The sequence below is a fragment of the Ooceraea biroi genome, chromosome 2 (genome assembly GCF_003672135.1).
Source record: "Ooceraea biroi isolate clonal line C1 chromosome 2, Obir_v5.4, whole genome shotgun sequence".
Taxonomy (NCBI): domain Eukaryota; kingdom Metazoa; phylum Arthropoda; class Insecta; order Hymenoptera; family Formicidae; genus Ooceraea; species Ooceraea biroi.
The window spans coordinates 14776912-14792524 of record NC_039507.1 but is presented as its reverse complement, the minus strand read 5'-3'; the positions used below and the strand labels follow the sequence as shown (position 1 = coordinate 14792524).

At 35.4% G+C, this 15613-nt stretch overlaps 2 protein-coding genes across 5 annotated transcripts in view; one reads left to right on the top strand and one right to left on the bottom strand.

Annotated features, from left to right (window-relative positions):
• Positions 1 to 15613, bottom strand: part of LOC105284017 (kin of IRRE-like protein 2) — a 238108-nt gene that overhangs the window by 39275 nt on the left and 183220 nt on the right. The gene's annotated exons all lie outside the window — the stretch shown is intronic.
• Positions 2689 to 15184, top strand: LOC105284014 (odorant receptor 4-like). Its single transcript, XM_026975614.1, has 9 exons — positions 2689 to 2929; positions 4752 to 4871; positions 4995 to 5112; positions 6521 to 6785; positions 7774 to 7890; positions 7967 to 8057; positions 10630 to 10775; positions 11002 to 11134; positions 14585 to 15184. Exons 1-9 carry the CDS (start codon positions 2762 to 2764, stop codon positions 14636 to 14638), a joined length of 1212 nt encoding a protein of 403 aa, XP_026831415.1. The 5' UTR covers positions 2689 to 2761; the 3' UTR covers positions 14639 to 15184.

Below are 15613 nucleotides of genomic sequence, written 5' to 3'. Positions count from 1 at the left end.
ATATTATAAAAGCATGTATAAGATTTTCATTGTCTATCGCGCATTATTTTTTTGCGCAGTTATGTTTTATCGTTACATTATGACGTACGAGGTTTTACAAAGTACGATACCAAGTCTTCAAAAATGTAGAACAGCGAGAATTTCTTTGAAGTTTAAATAATAATATAGAGCGCTGAAAAAGACTAAACATATACTTCATCTTATTTCACAAACAGATATCACATTATGTCATTCAATAATTATATCGCAAGAATAATATATATAAAAGAACATGAATTATGAAACGCGTGATCGTCCGAATATATTAAATATTTACAATTATTATTACACGTAGAATTATGCATATATTCGGAATCAAGAAAGTCAACATTAGAATATCAGTAAAAAATGATCTCATCCGAATATTTCATATAACAGGAAAGAAAACAAGCAAATCTATATACGTTAATGAGTCAGTGAGTGAGTAGTATTTGGCTTATATATATATATATGTATATATATACAGGGTGTCCCGGATTTTAACCGACAAACTGCGGGAGCATATTCTACTAGTGGAAATAAGAAAAAATTCTTATATCGAATTTGCTTAGAAATGCTTTATTCCAAAGTTATAAACCAATATTGAAAAGAAATATGAGATAAGTAACAACGGAACATAGTGTAGAATTTGGAAGGTCGAAGATGTTTATGTTATGTGTATTCACGTGTATTCATGTTCACTATGTTGAAACGATTCAGTATGATTGTTACTTTCACAACAGTAGCTGTTAGATTTCAATCGTCGTATGAACTAGCAATTACTATCAGAATGCCAAAAGTGTTTTCAAATGAGGAATACACTGATATACATTTCGTGTACGGATTCTGTGACGGAAATGCACGAGCTGCCGTACGAGAGTATCAACGTAGATTTCCTAACAGGAGAGTACCAGATAGATTTAAAGCAACGAATTACTAATTCAGTTACTGAGATGCAACAAAATTTTCAGGAATGTCGTACTGTAACAAATTCTGTACTACGTCGATGTCTAGCTTGTATCGATGTGCAAGGACAACATTTTGAAATGCGTCACTAAATCATTGCGTAGATAATTTTTATTTTTGTGAAAAAATCCGTTGTTACTTATCTCATATTTCTTTTCAATATTGGTTTATAACTTTGTAACAAAGCATGTCTAAGCAAACTCGATATAAGAATTTTTTTTTATTTCCACTAGTAGAATATGCTCCCGCAGTTTGTCGGTTAAAACCCGGGACACCCTGTATAAGCCAAATACTACTCACTCACTGACTCATTAACGTGCAGCTCAAACCACTGCACCTATCGACTTGAAATTTTAAGGGCAAATTCCTACTATCACGTAGGTGCTTACTAAGGGAGGGTTTTTCGAAATTCCACCCCTAACGGGTGAGAAGGTGTAAAATGTGTCTTTATTTAATTCTACACATAAATATCGCAGGCGAAGCCGGGACGGGGGATGCTAGTATGTTATATACAACAGAATATCTGGTATCGTAAGTACCCAGCAAACAGTTTGGTTGTGGGATGTTGCCAAATGAGAAACAAATGTCAGCGGAACTATAATGCCAAAGCCAGAGCCTACTGTGTCCTCAGTTGGTCTCCAATGTGAACCAAATCTGACGAACATATTCCACAGTCAAATTGACGACAACATTAGAGCAGATCTGACAATAGAACGGTGAAAATGTTGCATATTGACGGAAGTGTGCTAACAGAATTGCAATAAAGTATGTTTACAAAGTATGTTTTCCATTTGCGACCTTCCGGCGAACATAATTTGTTGCCACATTTGTAATTGCAGAAAATGTTTGCTGGGTAATAATCGTGAAGTAATACAACAGATTGATGTAAGTAAAATATTCTTGTACCATTTTCCAAAAAAACTACGTAAAATTTTGAAATTAAAGAAAAAGGATTACCAAAGCTGAGCACGTTTCGCGCGCTGAGGCGATAGGCGTAATACTCTAGCCACGATAGTGATCTATTACAAAATATTAGAAAAGGATGACAGTAGCGACTTGTTCTTTCTCCCATGATATGTGTTTATTACCGTTGCCATGTCATCCAGCCATTGGCGTGTCGAGTGCACTCCGCCCATCTCGGAATATTATAATATTCGAGTATTGTATTATTATAATATGGTGAGATATAACAGGTGTGGTTGTATATGAATACATGTTGCGTAAACACCTATTCAATACCATAAGTATATTCCAACTAACGAAATTCGGAGATGCATATTTTATCAAACGTAATACATTGCAGATAACAATGTATTATATATTCTATAATTATCATCATAACAACACTGACCTGTATACGAAGAATCAATTAAGAAACACTTCTTTCAGAAATATACCTTAGAATATACATGTATACCTTACGAATGCCTGGACTAAAATGAATGTGAAGACTGTTTGGAAGAATCAATTGCGCTTGCGCGAACTTCGGTCACGATATCATGACGACTATTTTTCTGTGAGAAATATCCGTTGTACTTTCGCTACGGCGCCAAATCGATCGGTTAATCGCCCACTTTTCTCTCCCGCGCAAACTGCGAGCAAATTATTTATAGCACCCTATAGTAGATCTTCATATTTTATGTTACTTTCGTTGGTATATTTATGTTAAATTAAGTAATTTTACCTTAGAAAAACGCTAAAATAAAAATATTAAGTAATATATATTCTTTATTCGAGGAAGGAGATAGGCAAAATCATTTTGATATATTATTTCCAAATGTGTGTGGAAACTCGAATAAGTATGTCCTGTATTGATACTCAATTTCTTTACATTCATCGAATTTCTCTAGTCACACTTGGGTTGTGGCCTTACGATCGAACAATGCTTGTTCAACTTCAGTCTTGTGTGTTTTCTCTTACTACGATTAGCTTTATTATATTTCAGGTATGTAAATATATATTAATAGGTGTACAGTTTTTATATACATATATTATATATAAAATATAATTATAATACATATCTTATTTGAATCGCCAGAACCTTCATTTAATTGACATGATTAAGTCTAACGAAATTGTTGGCGCGTGGTTAAAAATAGATTCGTAAATAATCATTGCATCTAATGCACAAAAATATTGTCTGACCATCCGACACTTTGCCAGTATTGCGCAATTTAAGAATTTGTCAAAAAAATATAATTGTTTATATTTTATATATAAAATATAATTGTATTGTATTGTTTATATTTTTATAGTTATTAGTCTTTTCTTACTTTTATATATATTAGGGGTTTACCTATGAAGTTGCCGTTTTTGCAAATTGTTAACTTTAACGCTTAACATCGCTGGCTCGCCGCAGTATTTTAGCTTTATTATTTTTTGTTTAAAAAATATGATTTTCTTCTTTCTAAAATTGTTTTGGTTTATTTATTAAAAATAAAATGTTTTTCTTAAAAAGAAATACCAAATTTTTATTCAATGCAACTTCATAGGTAAACCTCTAATAATTTTATATGCTAAACGGAATTACTTCCACTTTTGAAGCCATTTTCAAGAGCTACGCCTGCTTCTTTCCCCTTGCCTCCCTGTACGGCTGGCGAATCCACCAAGTTACGGTCAGGCACAGGATTGTCACAGGTTCATGACAGATGCTTGCGAGGGACGCGCTTCCTAATTACTAATCTATTCTTATCGAAATCCTCTATGTTTTTATTTTTATATGTACTATCAATATATTTACCCCTATAACATTTTCTGCAATTGCAAATGTGGCAACAAATTATGTTTGCCGGAAGGTCGTAAATGGAAAACATACTTTGTTAACATACTTTGTTGCAATTCTGTTAGCACACTTCCGTCAATATGCAACATTTTCACCGTTCTATTGTCAGATCTGCTCTAATGTTGTCGTCAATTTGACTGTGGAATATGTTCGTCAGATTTGGTTCACATTGGAGACCAACTGAGGACACAGTAGGCTCTGGCTTTGGCATTATAGTTCCGCTGACATTTGTTTCTCATTTGGCAACATTCCACAACCAAAATGTTTGCTGGGTTATATTATACAACGCGACAATAGCTATCCACGTCACCCATAAGGTATTATAGAATAGATTAATAATTAAGAAGCGCCCCCCTCGCAAGCACCTGCCGACATGTGACAGTCCTGTGCCTGACCGTCACTTGAAGGATTTGCTGGCCAAGCAGAGAGGCAAGGGAAAAGAAATAGGTGTAACTCTTGAAAATATCCTCAAAGGGGAAGTAATTCCGACCACTGAGCTAAACATATGTTCAGTCTCATACAAGATTTAAAATTATTCGACAACACTATTATGAACAGAAAAACAGTTTGTCATACTTTTGTATTAACTTATGATTGACATAATTAGTAATTTTTAATTTGTAATTAGTAATAATAGTAATGTAAATCGTAAATAATCCACAATATGGAGAAAATAAGCTTTTTTTAAGGAAAAATTAAACAAGTGGCAAAAACTGCATCAACTTTATTAGCGTCATTTTTCTCTTTTTTTTTAGTTTTTAGTAACTGTTTCTATTGAAATCTGTTAAGATTTATCACGATGCCGACGCTATAAATATCTGCTTAAAAATATTAGCATTCGCAATAACTAAAAAGAGTTAAATTATCAATAACATATTACATCAATAGACACATTAAGGTTTATTTAATAAGCAACATTTGCATTTTATGCTAATCAAATGAGAGTGCAATTTTCTAATTTTTTATATAAATATATTAATTGTAGCTTACAACATTTCTAACTACAGAATGGACTATTGACTTCATCGCTGAAATTCTTTCTACATCACTTTTTCTTCTTTTGTCTGCAATTTTTTATAATTCTTTTTGGATTAACACGCATATTGTAAGTTGAGTTTTATAGTATGCTTCTAAACATAAACGTGTTACGTAAATCAGACTTTATACACTATAAATTTTTGTAAAATTTAACAGAGAAATAGAGAATTGTCTAATATATTGTTGATAGGTGAAACATATGTTGGAAAATTTTCAGTACATGTGTAGCGAGTTAAAGGACAAAAACGAAATTGCTATAATAAAACGATATGGATACATTGTAAAATGTATTGCAATTGGATTAATATGTAAGAATATTAATTATTATTTATTATGCGTACGCTTTTCAATATAAATAGTACAGCAAAAGTTTGCGAACATGAAAATAAATAAAAAAGAAGAGTAGATTAGAGTAGGTTAACAACCTACCAAAATATTAGAGAAAAATGAAAATGTGAAACAATAATGAGATAATAAAATGATCAAAAATTTGAAACGTACAGAGTGCGTCACTGGAATCCGGACATGAAAATATTTTATCGAAAAAGTAGTTTATTATGGAAAAAATATAAAGATACGAAGAAATGCTTTTATATTTAAGTTAAGGGATCCTTCTAGAGTTCTTTTATTCTCTGTAACTTTCCTTTGGTTCAATCACTGCTTCAATTCTACTCCTAAAGCGTGAGAACGCCGTCTTCAATTGGGTCTTGTTCTTCACGAATGCCTTAATAGTGGACCAGAAGGTCACGTTAGGCTGCCTGGATTTTTTGGTAACTCTCTCAATTACGCTCCACACGTAGTAGTCGAGAGTGTTCAGGTTGGAGTTATTAGGAGATCAGAAGTCCTTAGACCAGAACATGTCCAAATTGTCGGAAAGCCAATTCTGCACCAAATGGCTCGTGTGAGCAGGTGCGCCGTCGGCGTCGTGTAGGAAGATACATGGCCTTCCTGAAGCCACGGCCTCCATCCAAGGCCGCCAATTTTCTGAGTGAAGTCCCTGGATCTTCTGAAATGAGGTCTTGGGCTCTTTGGACGAGTTCCAGAGTCTGTGTCGCCCTCTCTCTCACTTGTATCTTCCTCGCTAGGGTGGAGGAGCCCTCCTCAGACTCTTCTGAGGCCGCGTATCTCTGGGCCACGGTCTTATATATAGGTCTAGCAACGACGGTAGTGGGGGTTGTTCGCTTAATGAGGATGTTTTTACTTCAATTTTCGACCGCAAGGTGTGCGATGATCGCGAGATATCATGTAGTGCGATAGATAGAATATTTTCGCACTACAATTAGTTTAAGTTATTAATTTTAAATAAATATTTGAAATCATTTGGTACTCTGCATGACTTAGTAATATAGAAAAACAAACTTTATTGCTAAAAAACTACCACCATCAATTTTAAGGTACGGTTGAGATTACATCCCTCGATGCAGTAGCGACGCATAGTGACAATAGCACGAATAAAAACTGCGTTAAGGCACGTTAAGGTGACTTCCCCCACCACTGAAATTCGAACTCGTTCCTAGATCTGTATGTAAGATCGGGTCTTACCCACGTTTTGGGCCTACCAACTATCACCTACTGCTGAACTCAAATATAGCAAGAAATTCAAATTCTAATTTGTCCGTATTCTAGTGACGCACACTGTATACTTATGCTATATTTCGATGTAACAAACAGGATGGATTTATATGATCACTGCTTATGTTTTTAAAACCACTTCAGTGTTGACGATGTGGGGTTTATTTTTCTTCACTCTTTTGCCAATTCTGCCGCGGATTTTCGGCATCTTTTTCCTTGTAAATAAATCCGAGACATATTGCACTATGTATATCACAACTGAATATTTCGTCGATGAAGAAAAATATTTTTATTTTATTTTGCTGCATCTGTACGCAGCCCATTACATAGCACTAGGTACATTATTAGGAATAGGAATAATGAGCACAGGATACTTTACATATTTTTGTGGATTATTCGAGATTGCTAGGTAAGAAAGTAATTTAGAAACAGAATGAAGGATTGTGATTACATATAAAATCTTCCGGTAATTATTTAGTTTAACGGAGCAACCTCGGATGACCTTGACCTTGATATATATTATAGAGGTCACCATCTTGAGTGACCTTCAAAAGATTTTAGCCGTCGCTCATTGTTAATTAAAAAGTTATTAACAAAAGCAATTTAATGATTTTGCATGAATTTTCAACTGTCCACGCGAAGCAAGGACTTGAATTTGACATATATTACAAAAGTCACCTTCCCGAATAACCCGCATTAGGTTTCACCCGTCACTTGTTGTTTGTTAAAAAGTTATTAACAAAAAAGTTTAATGAATAGAGCATAATTTTACGATATCATATACGTTTACGTAAGAGTATATTTGATGGAATTTTACCTTTAAATCAGAAATAGGATTGGGTTAGGTTATATTTTCCGAAACTGGAGCCCCGGACACAGACGCTCATTTTCAGCCCGCTTCGCGGGAGGGCGGGGGGGAGGAGCGTTGCCCCTCCCCCCACCGGAGCCGATGTTACAGATTTCACCGTATAGATTTTGATCATCTGGTACACGGCACGGATTCTGGCGAAGCCCCTTCCCCCCGCCCTTCCCGCGAAGCGGGCTGAAAAACGAGCGTATATGTGTCCGGGGCTCCAGTTTCGGAAAATATAACCTAACCTAACCTACCCTAACCAGGTTAGATTAGATTAGATTAGGTTAAATCACTTTCCTTCCTTCGTTCATATTTGTCGTTTATGTCTTTCAATATTCAAAATAACTACTATATTTTCGAAACTTCTTTTGTTAATAACTTTTTAATAAACAATGAGCGACGGCTAAAACCTTTTGAAGGTCACTCAGGAGGGTGACCGTGACAACATATGTAAAAGTCAAGGTCATTCGAGGTTGCTCCGTTAATCTAAATAATTACCAATCTTCCTTATTTTCAAGAACAAATTAGAAAAAAAACTTTGTAGTTACCGTATCGAACAGGCAATGCGGATAAATAGTGACAAAGTAACTAATCGGAAGGACAAGAGAAAGATCGACAAGAAGATAAGTCATGCAGTGGACATTCATCGCGCAGTTGTTGAGTATGTTCTATTTCATGCATGCATTACGATATTTATATTACAGATAAAATGAAACATTTTTATATATTTCTTATAGGTTAACTGAATTCTTTATACATAATTTGGAGGGAACATACATTCTTACAATGGCGATTATTCTAATTTGTTTGAGTCTTAATCTGTTTGGAGTAAGAATTTAAGCAAAATACTAACTCTGAATTATTAAAGACACTCTGTATATACACACACATATACAGGGTATCCCAGGCCTACGGTAGAAGCCGTTAATAGTGGATTTGTGATTTTGTGTTCACCACTGCAACAAGACATTTAAATTGATAGGAGATGATTTGGAGATTTGGGACTGCAGAAAAATATACGTAGGCGATCCAAAAAGTAATGAGACTGGTCCTATTAGAGAAATTAAAACAATTATGTATGGCAACTCTGCATACCTACATGTATCTGAACATCTCTTTTATCGACTTTGAATCTTCCGTTTCGATCGGTTCAGGTAGTAACTATTAGTGATCGATCGCGTAAACATTGTTTGCAGTTTGCCTCCGGAAAAAAAATATAAAATACAGTTTTCTTCAAAAGCTTCCTGCAACATCGTATAAGTATCCAAAGCCGATTTCTTTAATCAAACACAAAATTGAATCGTATATCGTTGGTTAATATTTTTCTCCATATTCTTTTCCGAAGGCAAACTATAAAGAAGAAAAAACTCAAATAACAAAATTCAAGAAATTCTGTTGCATTACGACGCGCGGTCTCATGTCGCGCAATCTGTGTGCCAATTTTTAAAGGATAAGAAGATTAATACAGTTTCTCATCCTCCGTACAGCTCGGAAGTTTGGGTGTGACTTCTGATTATTCTCAAAAGTCAAAAAGGAGTTCAGAGAACGAAAATTTGATGAGGATTAAATAGGTTGTAAAAGCAATGAAGGCGCAGTACAAACGGCTTTTCAAAGATGGCTTAGATTTCTTCTTTCAAAAGTGGATAATAAGCTAGGAAAAGTGCATTCAATAGGGACTATTCTGAATGGGAACATATAAATTTAGATTAAAAATACAGTTTTATACTTTTTATAGTATTTGTCTCATTACTTTTTGGACCGGCCTCGTAAGTAGAATGACATAAAAATAATTGTGTATATGTTGAATTCATATTATTAGTAGAATCATTAAAAATATAAAATATTTTATATGAGAAACATTTTGCTACTTGACAAATAATATAACAGATGTGTATCTATACACACATAGATATACAGGGTGTCCCAGACCTCGTATAAGCCGTAGTTGGTTCATGAATTTATTTGGAGACGAAAATCCTAATACTAAAATGTCGAAGCTACTATATGTAGTTTTAAACAGAAGAGGTTGAAAGATCACCAATCAGCTTGTCACAATTACGCGCGCTGAGGGACATCGCATATTGTAAAAAGCCTTCCACATCACTTCACTCAACTCGATAGAAACATTACTCGAAAGTATTATTCACTTTATTTCTTTGTACACTATTTGCAAGAGCGACGAATATCGGGATGATAATAGTTTGGAAATCGTTATACGAAAACACGATGCGAGTCGAACTTTCAACGCATTCGTGCGAAACGGACAACGAATAAATGACATTTGTGACGAGAGAAAATCAATACGATCGGTATGAAGATTTTCTGTATGAAATGTCGATAAAAACAATTGATAAGAAAAGAAAATATTAACATAGTTGGCAACAGTTTTTATCAATTTATTTAAAGGAACAATTACCGTGCTGCACTCAAGTACATCGTTCGTTATCCAGAACATAGAAAGATCAATTACAACATAATGTTTCTATCGAGTTATGTGATGTGGAAGGGCCCTTTTGATAGGCAATGTTCCTGAGCGTGCGAAAGTTTGGCAAGCTAATTGGTGATCTTAAAACCTTTCCTGTTTAAAAACTATAGTAGCCTCGACATTGTATTAGGAAATTTGTCTTTAAAAGAACACAAAAATCCACCATTAACGGCTTATACGGTAGGCCTGGGACACCCTGTATATGTGAGTATATAGAGGGTGTCTCATAACTCTGTTCCGCCAGTTAATGACGTATAGTTTGGACTTAGCTGAGTCGAAAAATCCTGTACCATTTCGCGATTTTCGCAAGAATACCTGAGGTATTAACAATTAAAGTAAACGACTGCGAGCGCGTCTCGTGCAGCAAGGCCGTCAGCAGGCCAGCCGCGCTCTCGTTCTTGGTTATGGCGCATGAGGCGCGATGGAGTCAGTGTTGCCAGAAAGCGTGCTTTGTAGTATTCGGTGGGAATGGAGTGGGAGATGATCTTGCGAATCGTCGCATGCTTTGCATCACTGATGTGAGTGGAGAAGGTGAGGGCCTCAAGCGTGCGACGATTCGCGAGACCATTCTCACTCTATCCCCACCGCATGCTACAAAGCACGCTTTCTGGCATTGTTGCCTTCATCGCGCCTCACTGCGCCATAACCAACAACGAGCGCGCCGCCATCCCAGTGACGGCCTCGCTGCACGTGCCGCTCTCTTATTTGTTAACACTCGTACTGATTCGGTAATCTTCTTTTCGTAATATCTCAAAATTTTACGTGATTGTTGGCAAAATGGTACAGGACTTTGTAATTCAATTTGACGACATCTACCTGTGGGCGAAAGGTTTTTTGCCTTGAGTGGGACACCCATTCTATATAAATTCTTGAATATCTATTATAAAAAAGTATATGTGTAATATATTATTTCAGATCTTTCACGCCGTTAGTTTTGTATTTAGTATGGAAAATTTTCTATTACACTGTGGTTGTACGCTTGTCATTTTAACAGCTTCATTTGGAGGCAACTATGCCGGTCAAAAAATTACAGATCACTATAATTACATATTTTCATCCGCGTAAGATATTTTGTTACAATTGACTAAAGTTGTTAATATTAATTTTATACGAATATATGAATATGTGCGTGAATAACACCCAATATGTAATATTGCAAATATAATATTTGCTAACATCGTCTGCAAAACATATATTTCTATTTTAAGTTTTTTATCATCAACATTTTTGATACTTCAAATTGTCATTTTCAAATATTTATTTTATTATTTAGTTATTACTTCGCAGATATAACGTTCGATGGTACGTTGCACCTGTATGCGTGCAAAGATTAATATTGTTTCTGTTGCAAAAAGGCACTAAGCCTTATAGAATGAAATTCGGTGGTCTTTATACAACATCTTTAGAAAACTTTGCCTCGGTAAACCTATTATACATTATCAATATGTATCATTATGTATATACAGGATGTCCTAGACCACCCGTACCAGCCAAATATCTCGAAAACCGAGAACGGCAGACAAAAATGTTTCAGACAAAAGTTGTAGGATTTCAAGTAACGCATTACATAGCAATATCAGTATGACCTTGAAGAGTGTTGTCAAGGTCACGTAAAAATCATCGTCAAATTTTTAAATGGAAACCCCAATATTTTATTGCATATTCTCGTAGCTTATCTCGAGAGCTTTCCAAAACACTATAATAAAGTATTTTTTTATTAAATATTTTTTGAGTTTTCGCGCTTGAAAGTTACGATGTCGATGGCATCAAGAGACACGGGCCGGTATTTATAGTCGGACCTTATATTTAAGACCGTCTTAAGCTTATCTGCAGATGCTGTATAGATCATTTCATTGGCTACACAGTATCTGAAGATACACTTAAGACGGTCTTAAATATAAGATCCGATTATGAATACCGGCCATGGTAGTGTCTCGCGCCAAGTTCACGCGCAGCGCAATGGCAGCGAGAGACAGATCGTGTATCTTTACGCGAGCCGACTAGTTGAGACTAGCCGAGATTTGCGGATCTTAATAACGCGTGGATCGATTGAGTTAATAATAGGCTCAATCGATTCTGCGTACTCGAATTATATAAGGAAAGTGTTTTTATTTTTCTCGTACATGCCCGGTGAAGGGAGATATTACGATGCAAAGTCCACATCGTGAAATATTGTATTAAGAAACTCTTATCGTCGTCATCGTCGTCGTCTGGTCACGGAAAACGTACAGTTCACCTTTTAACCACTAGGCGGCGCGGCGTTTACGGCAGTGCCGGCACGGCTGACGGCTCCGCTAAAGAGAGCAGTGCGCATTCTAGTATTTGTGATTCTAGAAAAATTTGACATGACAAATTAAACTTTATTTATTCCGATGATTAATTATAATATACTAGTTGTCGACTTTCGATTATAATTTAAAGGGTGTCCGATTTTAATTGACCAACCCGAAAACCTTGTAATTGTGAGATTCTAGAACAATTTGACACGAGAGATTAAACTTTATATTTTCCGATGATTAATTATAATATACTGGGTGTCGACTTTTGATTATAATATATAGGGTCCGATTTTTATTGACCTACCAAAAAACTTGTATTTATGATTCCAGAAAAAGTTGACATGATAAATTCAACTTTTTGTATTCCGATAGTTATTACAATATACTGGGTGTTGACATTCGATTATAATATAAGGGTGTCCGATTTTAATTGACCAACTCGAAAAACTTGTATTTGTTGTTATTCTAGAAAAATTTAACACGATAGATTAAATTTTATTTTTTCCGATGATTAATTATAATATACTGGGTGTCGACTTTTGATTATAATATATAGGGTGTCCAATTTGTAATGACCAAACGAAAAACATGTATTTGTGATTTTATAATATACTGGGTGTTGAATTTTAGTTGTAATATATTGGGTGTCCGAATTTTATTGACCAACCGAAAAACTTGTATTTATGATTTTATAATATACTGAGTGTCGACTTTTGATTATAACATAGGGTGTCCTATAAGATTATAACATGTAGGGATTTTAATTGACCCGAAAAACCCGAAAAACTTGTATTTGTGATTCCAGAAAAATTTGACATGATAAATTAAATTTTTTGTATTTCAATAGTTATTACAATATACTGGGTGTTGACATTCGATTATAATAAAAAAAGAAATATCTCACAAAAATTACCTTTTTTAAAAAAAGGAGAAAAAAGGCGCCAAGTACACGCGCCAGTCGCAACCAACCAAATAAAAATTAATCTATTAAACAAATGTCGTATATATATAATTAACCAAGTAAAAATTAACTTATTAAAAACATGTCGTATATAAACCTGTAAAGTATGATATCGAAAAATGGCGCCAAGTAAAACTTTACCAGTCACAACTAACCAAATAAAAATTAATTTCTTTAAAAAATGTTGTATATATATAAAAATAAAAAATAGTAATGCTAAAGAACTTGGCGCTGCTACATAAAACAATATTCACTAAGTAAATAACAATATTACATTAGTGAACACTGTCTTGATGATGTTGATGATGAAAAATTTTATTTTCTGATGAAAGCACATTTAAAAGTGACGGATCTGTAAAATACTTGGAACTGTCGTTATTGGACACAAGAAAATCCTAATTGGTTCCGAGAAATTGACCACCAACATGTTTGGAAAGTTAATGTTTGGTGCAGAATTATTGAAAAAAATGTCGTTGGGCCATTTTTCTTTGAATATAACCTAAACAGTGTTCGCTACGCCAATTTCCTTGAAAATGATCTTCCGCCCTTGCTTGAAAATATTCTTTTAAAATTGCGCCTAAACATGTTTTTTCAGCAGGATGGATGCCCAGCGCATATATAGAGTTGCCCGTGTACGACTGAACAATATGTTTCCAGATAAATGGATAGGCAAATATGGCCCACATCATTGGCCAGCACGATCACCGGACCTCAGTGTTCTTGATTACTATTTGTGGGGAAGAGTAAAAGATCTTGTATACCGTGAACGTCCTACAACAAGAGATATGATTCGTAGAATACGCGACGCTATTCGTTCTCTAAATGCTGATGAAATTCTTCGTGCAACAAATAATTTGAGAAAAGAGTACTTGCTTGTATTGAAGAAAATGGTGGACATTTCAAACACCAGGCCTAATCACATCTAGCCATACATCCCTGACTGGATAATTTGCCGATCTTGCCTTGACCGGCTGGATCATTTGCCGATCTTGCCTTGACGGGCTGGGTCATTTGCTGATCTTGCCTTAACCGGCTGGGTCATTAACCGATCTTGCCTTGACCGGCTGGGTCATGCCCGGATCTCGAGTGTCATCATTCTATGGATTCAAATATGCACGCCCTCGCGAGCACGTACGCACGCGCACACGTGCATACACAAACAGACAACCCATAAAAGAGATGCAAACCCGACCGTGCAAGACCTCAGCGCGGTGTACCTTGTAAATGCTAATGCCGTCGACATCGTAACTTTCAAGCGTGAAAACAAAAAATATTTAATAAAAAAATACTTTATTATAGTGTTTTGGAAAGCTCTCGAGATGAGCTACGAGAATATGCAATAAAAAATTGGGGTTTCCATTTAAAAATTTGACGGTGATTTTTACGTGACCTTGACAACACTCTTCAAGGTCATACTGATATTGCTATGTAATGCGTTACTTGAAACCCTATAACTTTTGTCTGAAACACTTTGTCTGCCGTTCTCGGTTTTCGAGATATTTGGCTGGTACGGGTGATCTGGGACACCCTGTATAATATACATTATACAGTGTATATATATATATTCAGTGTATATATATATATTCAGTATATATATATACTGAAAACTAAAATGACGTTTTCATTACAGCTATCAACTGTATCAATATCGTATTTTACTGTTATATATTCTATACAAAAATAATATTAATATAAATCAGCTAATATTATGTTAAAACCATATGGTAAACCATGGAAGATAGGTAACCTTCCGTTCTTAAAAGTTCTGTTCTTAAATAACTGATGCCTGAAGTTGTCAGAAAATAAATAAAGACGATGAAAAAAAAGAATATAACAAGGGAATCTCTCGAACCCGAAAATTCCGACAACTAATGACACTTGGCCACAGACATATATAAATAAACAGAGCAATAGACTGCGATAGAAGCAGAGAGCGTACACATTCTCTATCTCGCTCTTCGCACATGCTAATAACTATAATTGGTATTTCATCACTTGCATCAGTTGCATTAGTATCAACTACATTTTGATATCTTATTGCTTTTCGTGACGATATTGTCAGTATATTTGTAGTATCTAATGGAATACAATTGGCTGCTGCAGAAGATTTTACTTCATTATGATATAATAATCGTTTATAAGCCGCAGAAAATTGCATAGCATTAGGATTGTTATTGAATCCTCCCATAGATCTAATACACGAGAAGAAGGTTTCCAGGTGATCTTGTGAAAATTTGTATGTCATTATGTAATTCATTTTACCCTTCTTAACATATTCCCTATAGATTTTTTCCACATTTTCCATGTCATTAATAAATCCTAAAAAGCCTATTTTGCTGAGGCGCGCCACACTCTCTCCATACAGTTATGTCAGAAAGCGTGCGACGATTCGCGAGACCATTCCCACTCCATCCCCACTGCATGTTACAAAGCACGCTTTCTGGCACCGCTGCCTCTCTGCGCCGTAACCAACACGAGCGCGCGGCTCGTCTACCGACGGCCTAGCTGCACGACCACGCTCTCATTGATCACGTTGATATCAATATGTTAATAACTCGATTATTATTGCGTAAATCGCAAAATGGTACAGGACTTTTCTTCTCAGCTTCACGTAATCTATCTCCACCTTTCCGGTCGATACTTCCCTGCCGGACACCCG

What these genes read in the sequence shown, in the direction of transcription:
- LOC105284014 (XM_026975614.1), top strand. Translation starts at nt 2,762, where the DNA reads ATGTGTGTGGAAACTCGAATAAGTATGTCCTGTATTGATACTCAATTT. An exon ending in TATTGCAATTGGATTAATAT is followed by an intron (nt 5,113 to 6,520) that starts GTAAGAATATTA and finishes AAACCACTTCAG; the next exon opens with TGTTGACGATGTGGGGTTTA. An exon ending in ATTCATCGCGCAGTTGTTGA is followed by an intron (nt 7,891 to 7,966) that starts GTATGTTCTATT and finishes TATTTCTTATAG; the next exon opens with GTTAACTGAATTCTTTATAC.